Source organism: Gopherus flavomarginatus, chromosome 4, assembly GCF_025201925.1.
Source record: "Gopherus flavomarginatus isolate rGopFla2 chromosome 4, rGopFla2.mat.asm, whole genome shotgun sequence".
Classification (NCBI taxonomy): domain Eukaryota; kingdom Metazoa; phylum Chordata; order Testudines; family Testudinidae; genus Gopherus; species Gopherus flavomarginatus.
This window is the reverse complement of record NC_066620.1, coordinates 217,742,914-217,756,382: the sequence shown is the minus strand read 5'-3', so window position 1 is coordinate 217,756,382 and position 13,469 is coordinate 217,742,914. Positions and strand designations below refer to the sequence as shown.

General features: G+C 50.0%; 1 protein-coding gene across 4 annotated transcripts in view; it reads left to right on the top strand.

Annotated features, from left to right (window-relative positions):
* IFT172 (intraflagellar transport 172) overlaps positions 1-13,469 on the top strand; it is a 115,350-nt gene that overhangs the window by 87,166 nt on the left and 14,715 nt on the right. For 2 of the 4 annotated variants that reach the window (XM_050951104.1, XM_050951103.1), the window contains exons 38-43: positions 6,818-6,881; positions 7,368-7,454; positions 10,875-10,991; positions 11,510-11,620; positions 11,926-12,045; positions 12,641-12,736. In XM_050951104.1, coding sequence (XP_050807061.1) covers positions 6,818-6,881; positions 7,368-7,454; positions 10,875-10,991; positions 11,510-11,620; positions 11,926-12,045; positions 12,641-12,736 — 595 coding nt within the window. Of the gene's footprint in view, positions 1-5,207; positions 5,532-6,817; positions 6,882-7,367; positions 7,455-10,874; positions 10,992-11,509; positions 11,621-11,925; positions 12,046-12,640; positions 12,737-13,469 lie in introns of those variants that run through there. The other 2 variants (XM_050951105.1, XM_050951106.1) reach the window with 2 other exon arrangements.

The window sequence follows — 13,469 nt, the reverse complement described above, 5'->3', positions numbered from 1 at the left end:
CCCTTTCGTCCTATTCCCCCCACACACACTGCCCCCTGCAGGTTCCCTTCCGTTCTATTCCCCCCACACACACACACTGCCCCCTGCAGGTTCCCTTCCATCCTATTCCCCCCACACACACTGCCCCCTGCAGGTTCCCTTCCGTCCTGTCCTCCTGTGACGATGCGGTTCTGGCAGGACCCAACTGAGAGTGCCAGTACAGGACCAATTGCTCAAACAGGGCAGTCACAGCCCTAGGCTGGGGTTTTTCCACCTCTAAGGCAAACCAAACCAGCCAGACAAAAATGACTTCGGTTTCACCCCACTAGCTAACCACAAGTCACACAAGCAATTTCCTTAGACACTCCAGTCTCCCAGTGTCACCACCAGTGCCACCCGTCCTGGGGATGAATGGTTATGAAAACCAACACCCCAGTAAAAGAAAAAGGTTCTCTGGATCCCAAAGGACCAAGCCCCAGACTCAGGCCAATATACACATCAGATCTTACCCACAAATCACGCTGTTGCCAATCCTTTAGAATCTAAAATCTAAAGGTTTATTCATAAAGGGAAAAAGATAGAGATGAGAGCTAGAATTGGTTAAATGGAATCAATTCCATACAGCTATGGCAAAGTTCTTAGTTTAGGCTTGTAGCAGTGATGGAGTAAACTGCAGGTTCAAATCAAGTCTCTGGAGAACATCCCCTGCTGGGATGGGTCATCAGTCCCTTGTGTAGAGCTTCAGCTTGTAGCAAAGTCCCTCCAGAGGTAGGAAGCAGGATTGAAGACAAGATGGAGATGAGACATCAGCCTTATATAGGCTTTTTCAGGTGTAAGAACACTTTGTTCTTACTGTGGAAAATTACAGCAAAATGGAGTTTGCAGTCACATGGGCCACTTTCTGCACACCCTGCCGAGTCACACGGCACCTCCTCTCAATGGGTCAGTTGTATAGCTGATGGTCCTTAATGGGCCATCAAGCAGGCTAAGCAGAGCTAACACCAACTTGTCTGGGGTGTTGCCCAGAACTGCAGCACCAATTTGAAATACAGACAGTATACTGCCAATACTTATAACTTCAACTACATAATGATACAGACATACAGACAGCATAATCATAACCAGCAACCCATAACCTGGTCTTAGACACCTTATATGACCCCCTTTACATAGGATTTGGTGCCACTACAGGACCTTCGTTGCAAACCATGTTCTATATGGTCCCAGTTTATAACAATAACGTCACACCTCCCCACACACTGCCCCTTGCAGGTTCCCTTCTGTCCTGTCCTCCCCACACACTCGTAGACTCAGACTTTAGGGTCAGAAGGGACCAACAGGATCATCTAGTCTGACCTCCTGCACAAAGCAGGCCACAGAATCCTACCCATCCACTTCTATAACAAACTCCTAACCTATATCCGAGTTATTGAAATCTTCAAATTGTGGTTTGAAGACCTGAAGCTGCAGAGAATCCACCAGCAAGTGACCCATGCCCCATGCCGCAGAGGAAGGCGAAAAACCTCCAGGGCCTCTGCCAATCTGCCCCCGAGGAAAATTCCTTCCCGACCCCAAATATGGCAATCAGCTAAACCCTGAGCATGTGGGCAAGACTAAGAGTATGGCTACATTTGGAATTTCAAAGCGCTGCCCCGGCAGCGCTTTGAAGTGTGAGTGTAGTCGGAGCGGCAGCGCTGGGAGAGAGCTCTCCCAGCGCTGCATGTAAACCACATCCTTTATGGGTGTAGCATGCAGCGCTGGGAGCCGCGCTCCCAGCGCTGCCGCCCTGATTACACTGAGGCTTTACAGCGCTGTATCTTGCAGCGCTCAGGGGGGTGTTTTTTCACACCCCTGAGCGTGAAAGTTGCAGCGCTGTAAAGTGTGAGTGTAGACATGGCCTCACCAGCCAGCACTCAGGAAAGAATTCTCTGCAGTAACTCAGATCCCATCCCATCTAACATCCCATCACAGACCACTGGGCATACTTACCTGCTGATAATCAAAGATCAATTGCCAAAATTAAGCTATACCACCCCTTCCATAAACTTATCAAGCTTAGTCTTAAAGCCAGATATGTCTTTTGCCCCCACTACTCCCCTTGGAAGGCTGTTCCAGAACTTCACTCCTCTAATGGTTAGAAACCTGCGTCTAATTTCAAGTCTAAACTTCCTAGTGTCCAGTTTATACCCATTTGTTCTTGTGTCTACATTGGTACTAAGCTTAAATAATTCCTCTCCCTCCCTAATATTAATCCCTCTGATATATTTATAAAGAGCAAGCATATCCCCCCTCAGCCTTCTTTTGATTAGGCTAAACAAGCCAAGCTCTTTGAGTCTCCTTTCATAAGACAGGTTTTCCATTCCTCGGATCATCCTAGTAGCCCGTCTGTGAACCTGTTCCAGTTTGAATTCACCCTTCTTAAACATGGGAGACCAGAACTGCACACAGTATTCCAGATGAGGTCTCACCAGTGCCTTATATAACGGTACTAACACCTGCTTATCTTTGCTGGAAATACCTAGCCTGATGCATCCTAAAACTGCATTAGCTTTTTTAACGGCCATATCACATTGACGGCTCATAGTCATCCTGTGATCAACCAATACTCCAAGGTCCTTCTCCTCCTCTGTTGCTTCCAACTGATGTGTCCCCAGTTTATAACTAAAATTCTTATTATTAATCCCTAAATACATGACCTTGCACTTTTCACTATTAAATTTCATCCTATTACTATTACTCCAGTTTACAAAGTCATCCAGATCTTCCTGTATGATATCCCGGTCCTTCTCTGTGTTAGCAATACCTCCCAGCTTTGTGTCATCCGCAAACTTTATTAGCACATTCCCACTTTTTGTGCCAAGGTCAGTAATAAAAAGGTTAAATAAGATTGGTCCCAGAACCGATCCTTGAGGAACTCCACTAGTAACCTCCTTCCAGCCTGACAGTTCACCCTTCAGCACTACCCGTTGTAGTCTCCCCTTTAACCAGTTCCTTATCCACCTTTCAATTTTCATATTAATCCCCATCTTTTCCAATTTAACTAATAATTCCCCATGTGGAACCGTGTCAAATGCCTTACTGAAATTGAGGTAAATTAGATCTACTGCATTTCCTTTGTCTAAATAGTCTGTCACCTTCTCAAAGAAGGAGATCAGGTTGGTTTGGCACGATTTACCTTTTGTAAAACCATGTTGTAATTTGTCCCAATTCCATTGACCTCAATGTCCTTAACTACTTTCTCCTTCGAAATTTTTTCCAAGACCTTACATACTACAGATGTCAAACTAACAGGCCTATAGTTACTCGGATCACGTTTTTTCCCTTTCTTAAAGATAGGAACTATGTTAGCAATTCTCCAGTTGTACGGTACAACCCCTGAGTTTACTGATTCATTAAAAATTCTTGCTAATGGGCTTGCAATTTCATGTGCCAGTTCCTTTAATATTCTTGGATGAAGATTATCTGGGCCCTCCGATTTTGTTCCATTAAGCTGTTCAAGTTTGGCTTCTATCTCAGATGTGGTAATATCCACCTCCATATCCTCATTCCCGTTTGTCATCCTTCCATTATCCCTAAGATCCTCATTAGCCTTATTAAAGACTGAGGCAAAGTATTTATTTAGATATTGGGCCATGCCTAGGTTATCCTTAACCTCCATTCCATCCTCAGTGTTTAGCGGTCCCACTTCTTCTTTCTTTGTTCTATAGCCATATAAATAAGAAGAAAACCTTTTACTATTGGTTTTAATTCCTTTTGCAAGGTCCAACTCTACATGGCTTTTAGCCTCTCTCACTTTATCCCTACATGTTCTGACCTCACTAAGGTAGCTTTCCTTGCTAATCCCACCCATCTTCCACTCCTTGTAGGCTTTCCGCTTTTTCTTAATCACTTCTCTGAGATGCTTGCTCATCCAGCTTGGTCTACAACTCCTGCCTATGTTTTTTTTCCCCTTTCTTGGGATGCCAGCTTCTGATAGTTTCTGCAGCTTCGACTTAAAGTAATTCCAGGCCTCCTCCGCATTTAGATCCACAAATTCTTCAGTCCAATCCACTTCCCTAACTAATTTCCTTAATTCTTTAAAGTTAGCCCTTTTGAAGTCAAAAACCCTAGTCCCAGATCTATTTTTGTTTATCCTTCCATCTAGTTTGAACTGAATTAGCTCATGATCACTCGAACCAAGGTTGTCCCCTACAACCATTTCTTCTATGAGGTCCTCACTACTCACCAAAACCAAATCTAAAATGGCATCCCCTCTTGTTGGTTCTTCAACTGCTTGGTGAAGAAATCCATCAGCTATCACATCCAGAAAAATCTGAGCCCTATAATTCTTACTAGCACTTGTCCTCCAGTCTATATCTGGGAAGTTAAAGTCTCCCATGATCACACAATTCCCATTAGTGTTTACTTCATTAAAAACATTAAAGAGGTCTCTATCCATATCCAAATCAGATCCCGGCAGTCTGTAGCACACCCCAAGCACTATCTCAGGGGAGGCTCTAGTAGCTTTCTTTCCCAGTGTGATTTTTGCCCAGACAGACTCTGTCTTATCCATTCCATTACTTCTTATTTCTTTACAGTTAACCTCATCATTGATGTACAATGCTACTCCACCACGTTTGCCTTTATTTCTGTCTTTCCTAAACAGCACATAGCCTTCAATACCTGTACTCCAGTCATGACTACTATTCCACCATGTTTCTGTTATCCCTATAATATCCGGTTTCACTTCCTGCACCAGTAGCTCTAGTTCCTCCATTTTGTTCCCTAGGCTCCTCGCATTAGTGTACAGACATCTTAATTTTTGCCGTTTGGCTTCACTCACATTCTTTACCCGGTTAGGCACAGACATTCTACCACCAGCATCACCTGTTAGACTGGTATCTACACTACCCTTCCTCCTTATGTCAATTCTTCTGTCCATGGCTGTATCCCCCCTTACTTTGTTTTCTTCCCTCTCAAGGTTAAATTCCGGCGTGGAGATCACCTGGACATCTCCCAACCATCTCCCCCAAATTCCTAGTTTAAAGCTCTCTTAATCAGTTGAGCGAGCCTCCATCCTAGAAGTCTATTTCCCTCCTTACTCAGGTGAAGTCCATCCAGAGAGAACAGTCCTCTGTCCATAAATGCTTCCCAGTGGCTGTACATCCCAAAGCCTTCCTTATAGCACCACTGCCTGAGCCATCTGTTGATCGCCGTAATCTTGTCACACCTTTGTTGCCCTTCTCTAGGAACCAGCAGAATCCCACTGCAGATCACCTGAGCCTCGATTTCCTTAAGCGTCTTCCCCAGCCTGGAATAGTCGCTTTTGATACGTTCCAGCGAGAATCTAGCCATATCATTTGTTCCCACATGAAGGACAATCAATGGATTCTTTCCTGCTCCCGTTAGGATCCTTTTCAGCCTCAGGTCCACATCCCGTATCTTAGCACCCGGCAGACAGCACATCCTTCTGTTCTCCGGATCAGCTCTAGTTACAGGCCTGTCTATTCTTCTCAGTAAGGAGTCCCCAATCACGTAGACCTGCCTATTCCTGGTGACAGTGTGATTCTCCGGTCTATCCCCTGCTCCCACTGGCTGCAAGTCCTCTCGATCCCTATTCGCCCTTGCAATCCTCCTGGGGCTCATATTTGGTGTTGCCTCCATTGACTCCTGCCCTCTTCCTGTAGGACTAGCAGCTCTTCTCTTTTTCCTTGCTCTCTCTCCTTCAGTGACCAACTGCTGTGCCCCTTCTTCATTTTCCAACTCTGCAAACCTGTTCCTGAGTTCTATTTCTCCTTCACTGGCCCGTCTTTTCCTCTGCCTGGTTCTCTTAGTCACATGCTTCCACCGTCCACTTCCTCTCCCAGCAGTCTCTCCTCAGAATTCTTTGGTCTTGCTTCCATCTGCACATCTGAGCTTATCCCTTCAGCCTCCTCATGTCTGCTCCATCATCTGCTCGAACCCCCTTCTAAACTCGACCAGAATTTGCACCTGCATCTCCAGTCCTCAGAACTTTTCTTCCATCAGCTCTATCAGGCGGCACTTCATGCAGAAAAAACTCTTTTCAGGTGCCCCCTCCAGGATCATGTACATGCCGCAGCTTCCACATCCCGTCATCCTCATTGTGTCTTTCACTGCTGCCTCTGTATCGGTCATAGCCTTCCCACCTAAAACCTGCTAGTCCAAGGAACACAAAACAAAACAAACCCCCAACAGGCACCAGAACACTGGCGGACCACCACCCACTCCCTTAACTAGCCTGTCAGTTCCTCTGCCTAGGTCTCTTAGTGTCCCCCACAGCCTCCTCCTGTAAACTCCCTCTGAAACTCCCCTGTTTACAGCTCTGATTGCTGGCTGCTGTGCCGCTGCAGCTGTCCTATTCCCCACACACACACTGCCCCCTGCAGGTTCCCCTCTGTCCTGTCCTCCCCACACACTGCCCCCTGCAGGTTCCCTTCCGTCCTGTCCTCTCCACACACTGCCCCCTTACCTTCCCACAGTCACCCTCAGCCCCATTTCTCCCTACCGCCCTTAAGGCACTTCCAGTCCTACCCCCATCTCCTTTTGCCTGTCTCCATCCCTTCCCTCCCAGAGTGCTCTCAGTCCTGTCCCTGCCTGCAGTTTTCTGTTGCCTTCCCCCTAGGCACCTCCGTCCCTCCCCTCGCAGCCTCCTGCCATGGGTTGGGATTCTGTCTGCCCTCACCTCCAGGTGCCACAAGGGCCTGCTTCTCACCCCAGCTGGGTCGCTCCTTGTCCCTGTCACTGCAGCTGCAGTGGGACCCCTGCCGAGCCCCTGTGCTCCACTCTGGGCACCTCCAGCTGGGTTTGGCTGCCAACAAAGTCTGCTTCTGTCCGGCAGGTCGGAGGAGTATGTGGACCAGCGCTATAAGGAGTATTTAAAGAATCAGGGCAAAGTGGATTCGGTAAGAATGTTTTTTGTCTGGGGCTGGGCAGAGGGCCAGGGTCGTTCTGTGCCCAAGGGGCCCTCCCATGGGGCTGGGTGAGGGGACAGGGCCATTCTGTGCTAGGGGTGGTGCATTGTGTGGGGGTCTGGGTGCTAACATGCAGGGCAGTGTGATGCGTGTGTGGCTAGGGGGCGGAGGGGGAGGGCTGGACACCCATGCTGGGGGGCAGGGGCATTGGGTGCCCGTGCTGGGGGCTGGAGTGGGGGGTTGGGTGCCCGTGCTCATGGGCCGTGGGGGAGGGCTGGACCCCCGTGCTGGGGGGATGCGGGGGGGAGAGATGGGTGCCCGTGCTGTCAGGTGGTGGGGGAGGGCTGGATGCCCGTGCTGGAGAAGGGGGCTGGGCGCCCATGCCGGGGGATGATGGGGGGTTGGGCTCCCACGCCGGGGGGCACCTGCCCTTCTCAGTCCATTCTCAGGGTGTTGTGGCTCTCTCCTGTTCCGCAGCTAGTGGGGGTGGATGTCATGGCTGCCCTGGACATGTATGCAGAGCGGGAGCAGTGGGAGAAGTGCCTGGAGACTGCAGCCAAGCAGGTACCACTCCAGCCCTGGGCACCATGCTCACAGCTTTGCCACTGCTGTGCAGGCCAGGCCGAGTGCCAGGGCCCAGGGTCTGCGGGGCGAGAACGAGAGTAAGGGGGAGGAGTGGGGCAGATAGGACAGTTGGGAACATAGGGTTTGCCTCACGAAATCGAGCCTGAGACAGCCCCCAAGGAAGTGCCAGAGCCTGGCGGCAGCAGGCATAGAGTAATCAGAACCCCACATTGATCTCATTCCAGTCTCTACCAGATAGAGATTGGCCTAAGCCCTGATGCAGGAGGTGTAACGTCTGTCAGAATGTGTGTTATCATTAGTGACCACAGCTCCGTGGTGCTTGTGAGCCACAGAATGTCTGATCTACACAAAAATGAGGACGTTAATTAAACAGAAATTAAAAGGTACAGTGCTAAAAATTAAATCCCTGCAAGCTGTATGGAAACTTTTTAAAGACACCATACTCGAGGCTCAACTTAAATGTATGCCCCAAATTAACAAACATAGTAAGAGAACCAAAAAAGTGCCGCTGTGCTAAACAACAAAGTAAAAGAAGCAGTGAGAGACAAAAAGGCATCCTTTAAAAGTGAAAGTTAAATCCTAGTGAGGAAAATAGAAAAGAGCATAAACTCTGGCAAATGAAGTGTAAAAATATAATTAGAAAGATCAAAAAAGAATTTGAAGAACAGCTCGCCAAAGACTCAAAAAGTAATACCAAAAAAATTAAAAAAATTAAGTACATCAGAATCAGGAAGACTGCTAAACAACCAGTGGGGCAACTGGATGATCAGGATGCTAAAGGAGCACTCAAGGATGACAAGGCCATTGCAGAAAAGCTAAATGAATTCTTTGCATCAGTCTTCAAGGCTGAGGATGTTAGGGAGATTCCCAAACCTGAGCCGTTCTTTTTAGGTGACAAATCTGAGGAACTGTCCCAGATTGACATGTCATTAGAGAGGTTTTTGGAACAAATTAATAAAATTAAACAGTAGTAAGTCACCAGGACCAGATGGTATCATCCAAGAGTTCTGAAGGGACTCAAATGTGAAATTGCAGAACTCCTAACTGTAGATTGCAACCTATAATTTAAATCAGCTTCTGTACCAAATAACTGGAGGATAGCAAATGTGATGCTAATTTTTAAAAATGGCTCCAAAGGTGATCCCGGCAATTGCAGGCCTGACTTCAGTACCAGGCAAACTGGTTTAAACTATAGTACAGATCGAAATGGTCAGACACATAGTTGCACATGATTTGTTGGGGAAGAGTCAGCATGGTTTTGTAAAGGGAAATCACGCCTCACCAATCTACTAGAATTCTCTGAGGGGTTCAACAAGCATGTGGGCAAGTGGGATCCAGTGGCTATAGTGTGCTTAAATTTTCAGAAAGCCTTTGACAAGATCCTTCACCAAAGGTTCTTAAGCAAAGTAAGCTGTCCTGGGATAAGAGGGAAGGTCCTCACATGGATTGGTAACTGGTTAAAAGACAGGAAACAAAGGGTAGAAATAAGTAGTGTTTTCAGAATAGAGAGAGGTAAATAGTGGTGGTCCCCAGTGCTCTGAACAGGGACCACTCCTAGTCAACATATTCATAAATGATCTGGAAAAAAGGGTAAACGGTGATGTGGCAAAATTTGCAGATGATACAAAACTACTCAGGATAGTTAAGTCCCAGGCAGACTGTGAAGAGCAACAAAAGGATCTCGCAAAACTGGGTGACTGGGCAAGAAAATGGCAGGAGAAATTCAGTGTTGATAAATGCGAAGTAATGCGCATTGGAAAACATAATCCCAACTATACATATAAAATGATGGGGTCTAAATTAACTGTTTTCATTCAAGAAAGACGCCTTGGAGTCATTGTGGATAGTTCTCTGAAAACATCCACTCAATGTGCAGCAGTAGTCAAAAAAGTGAACAGAATGTTGGGAACAATTAGAAAAGACAGAAAATATCATATTGCCTCTATATAAATCCATTGTACGCCCACATAGAATCATAGCTGATTAGGGTTGGAAGAGACCTCAGGAGGTCATCCAGTCCAACCGCTGCTCAAAAGAGGACCAACCCCAACTTAACCATCCCAGCCAGGGCTTTGTCAAGCTTGACCTTAAAAACCTCTAAGGATGGAGATTCCACCACCTCCCTAGGGAACCCATTCCAGTGCTTCACCACCCTCCTAGTGAAATAGTGTTTCCTGATATCCAACCTAAACTTCCCCTATTGCAACTTGAGACCATTACTCCTTGTTCTGTCATCTGCCACCACTGAGAACAGCCGAGCTTCATCCTCTTTGGAACCCCACTTCAGGCAGTTGAAGGCTGCTATCAAATCCCCCCTTACTTTTCTCTTTTGCAGACTAAATAACCCCAGTTTCCTAAGCCTCTCCTGGTAAGTCATGTGCTCCAGCCCCCTGATGATTTTCATTGCCCTCCGCTGGGCTCTCTCCAATCTGTACACATCCTTTCTGTAGTTGGGGACCCAAAACTGGACGCAGTACTCCAGATGAGGCCTCGCCAATGCTGAATAGAGAGGAATGATCACATCCCTCGATCTCCTGACAATGCCGCTACTTATACAGCCCAAAATGCTGTTAGCCTTCTCGGCAACAAGGGCACGCTGCCAACTCATATACAGTTCTCATCCACTGTAATTCCCAGGTCCTTTTTTGCAGAACTGCTGGTTAGCCAGTCGGTCCCCAGCCTGTAGCAGTGCATGGGATTCTTCCGTCCTAAGAGACAAAACTACCAGATGAATTTACTCAGATTTCCATTTCCATCCAAGCAAGGATTTCTCTATTGTACATAAGGAGGGCAAAAAATAAAACAAGAAAAGCCATGTGCGTGTTGCAAGTGCTTTGGAGGACAGGATTAAAATTCAAAATGATCTGGACAAACTGGAGAAATGGTCTGAAGTAAATAGGATGAAATTTAACAAGGACAAATGCATCCGTCCTTAGCGGTTTTAAAGGTCAGGCTTCGCAAAGCCCTGGCTGGGATAATTTAATTGAGGATAGGTCCTGCTTTCAGCAGGGTGTTGGACTAGATAACTCCTGAGGTCCCTTCCAACCCAGATATTCTGTGACATGATGAAAAACTTAGCATTACACAAAATCATTGCAGTCCATAATAAGTGGATCAAAAGCTGTTTACATGGTAGATTGCCAGGAGTGGCTGAATAGGAAATCTTTGTCTAACGGGGGTGTTTCTAGTTGGGTCCAGGAGCGCTCTCTTCTCTGTCCAGTGCTGTTCTATATCCAGGTCAGTGGCCTGACAGAAAATATCAAATCACTGCTGGTAAAATGCTGAGGTGACACCCAAATGAGTGGAGGAGTAAATCATGAGATGGTGAGTAAGTTCTACAGAGGATCTGGATCTAAAGCCTGGCCTGGCCATTGCTTCCTCTCTCTGTCCCTGCTCCAGAATTATAAGGTCCTGCACAAGTACGTTGCTCTGTACGCAACCCACCTCATCCGGGAAGGCAGCTATGACAAAGCACTGAGCCTGTATGTCCAGCATGGAGCTCCTGCCAACCTGCAGGTAAAGGAGACATTCAGTGCAGCCCTGGGATCCTCTCCAGCCCTGGCCCCCAGGCTGGGGCCTTGTGCTCTGGCCATGCCGCTCTCTCTCTGAGCCATGTCTGTTGGGAAGGTGGTGTAGGACCCAGCTCTGCACCCACAGGGCCCCCCCCACACTGGGTCTGCGGCCCCTTCCCGCTCCCTCTGCCTCCTGTGCAGAGGAGATGGGGAGGAGGCTGAGGATCTACCCCATGTGTGCTGCATTTGGGACAGGCTAAGGTCCTGCCAGGTGCCGCTTTGTCTTGTTCTTTCCTGGGAGACTCTGGGCTGTAGAGAGAGGCCTGGGGAGGAGCCTGCATTGCCAGGAGGCAGTTCTGGGACCACTGTTCCCTGCATACCGACTGGACACGTCGCTGCAGGATCTGCGCATGGGGAGCTGCTGGGACCTCCCGCCTGTGTTTCCTCACGCGGCGGGGGAGACTGGGGCTCCCCTCAGCTCCCACCCGATGCCCAGGATATGTGGCTTCCCCCCTCATGCAGAATTTCAACATCTACAAGCGTCTCTTTGTGGAGATGGTGAACGCACCCGGCATGAACAGCGCCGAGGCCTATCCCAGCTGGGCCGACCTGCGTGACGTCCTCTTCAACCTAGTGAGTGCAATCGCGCTGCCCCTGCTGGCGAGATCCCTACCCGCAGCGGAGTTCAGAGTTCTGCCCCCAGCACTGCTCAGCGCCCACGGCTTCCGCTGCCCCCCACTGCTCAGCACCCACGCTCCCTGTGCCCCCCACTGCTCAGTATCTCAGCTCCCTTTGCCCCTTCCAACCCCTTGCAGCTCTGCTTAGTATCCACTGCTTCCCCGCCCACCCCCTGGCCTGCCCTGCCCTGCCCTGCCCTGCATGCTCTGTGGCCTGGATGCCACGGGCCCCACATGCTCACACGCTCCCTCTCTCTGCAGTGTGGGAACCTGGTGAAGTCGAGCGAAGTGAACACCCCCGCACATGCGGAGTTTGAGACCATGCTGCTGATATCACACTACTATGCCACCCGCTCCGCCGCGCAGGGTGTGAAGCAGCTGGTAAGGTCTGCCGTGCTCTCTGCTTGGCCTCCATCCCTGGGATCCATGGGCGGGGGGCTCTGGAGGCAAAACACCTGGTTGTGGCCCTCTCTGGTGCATTCAGCCATTGCAGAGGGTGCTGCCTGGGGGGACGTGGGAATGGTGTCCTGGGCCTGCCAGAGCCAGGGGTGGCATTGGGGATCCCTGCTGTGGGAGCACAGAGTGACACGCTGCGAGTTAGTGCACGGGAGGAGCCCTACAGCAGTTGGGGATCTGGGCAGGGCAGAGAGAGGGCAGGGCTCTCCGGGGCTTAGACACTGGTCCTGGGGATACAGACGGGGCAGAGAGAGGGCAGGGCTCTCTGGGGCTCACACTCCGACCACTGGGGATCTGGGCAGGGGTCTCTGGAGCTCAGACACTGGGTGTTGGGTTACGGACGGGGCAGAGGGAGGGCAGGGCTCTCCGGGGATCAGACACTGGGCGCTGGGATATGGACGGGGCAGAGGGAGGGCAGGGCTCTCTGGAGCTCAGACATTGAGCGCTGGGGATCCGGACTGGGTCACTGTCTCTCATACGTGTTGGCTCCGGGTGGCTCTCAAGGCATCTTTGTCCTCAGGATGTCGTGGCGGCCAAGCTCTCCATCTCCCTTCTGCGCCACACGGAGCTCATCCCTGCAGACAAGGCCTTTTATGAAGCTGGCACAGCAGCCAAGGTAAGAGGCAGCCTGATATGCAGGGGCCAGTGGCAGGAGGGCCTAGTCACCTGGCTCCCAGGGGCTCTCTGTCTGCAGTGGGGGAGTGGGTCCTTCTCGGGCAGCTTTCCTTCCCTCCCTCCCTCCCTCCTGCCTGGTGGGCTCCTGCCCCATCTTCCACCAGCCCCTCAGCAAATGTAGCTGCAAATGCCCCTCCTCTGGGGGTTCTCCATGAGCATGTATCCCATGGGGCATGAGGAGAGCATGACACGCCTGGCAGGGGAGGGTGGGAGGGTTAGGGAGAGAGGGATGGGAATGGGCCCTGGGGGGAGCGATTCCCCCCTCGTTGCACCCCTGGCCCCCACCCCGATTGGGAAGACAGGGAGGATCTGGCCAAGAAAGCTGCCCTCCTGTGCCATCTAGGGTCCTTAATTACCTTGACCAGTCCCCAGCCTGGACCTCCTCTGCCATCACCACCTCCTATGCTATTGCCCCTCCAGCTTCTCCCTCCCCTGCAGACTGTGCAGGGAGGGTGTGATGGAAGGTGAGCTTGGGGCACTAGTGTCATCCCGCCAGCCACAGGCTGCGTCTCATGCTGTACCTGCCCTGGGTGGCCCCTGCTGGCGCACTCCAGTACCGGGGTTGTGGGGTGAACATACGCCTCCTGTCTGCCCCTCACTGCATAGCCAGTGCATGACCCACTGGGGCGTTCGCTGTGTTCGTCTGATCGGACTGGTGGTGCGTGACACATGGG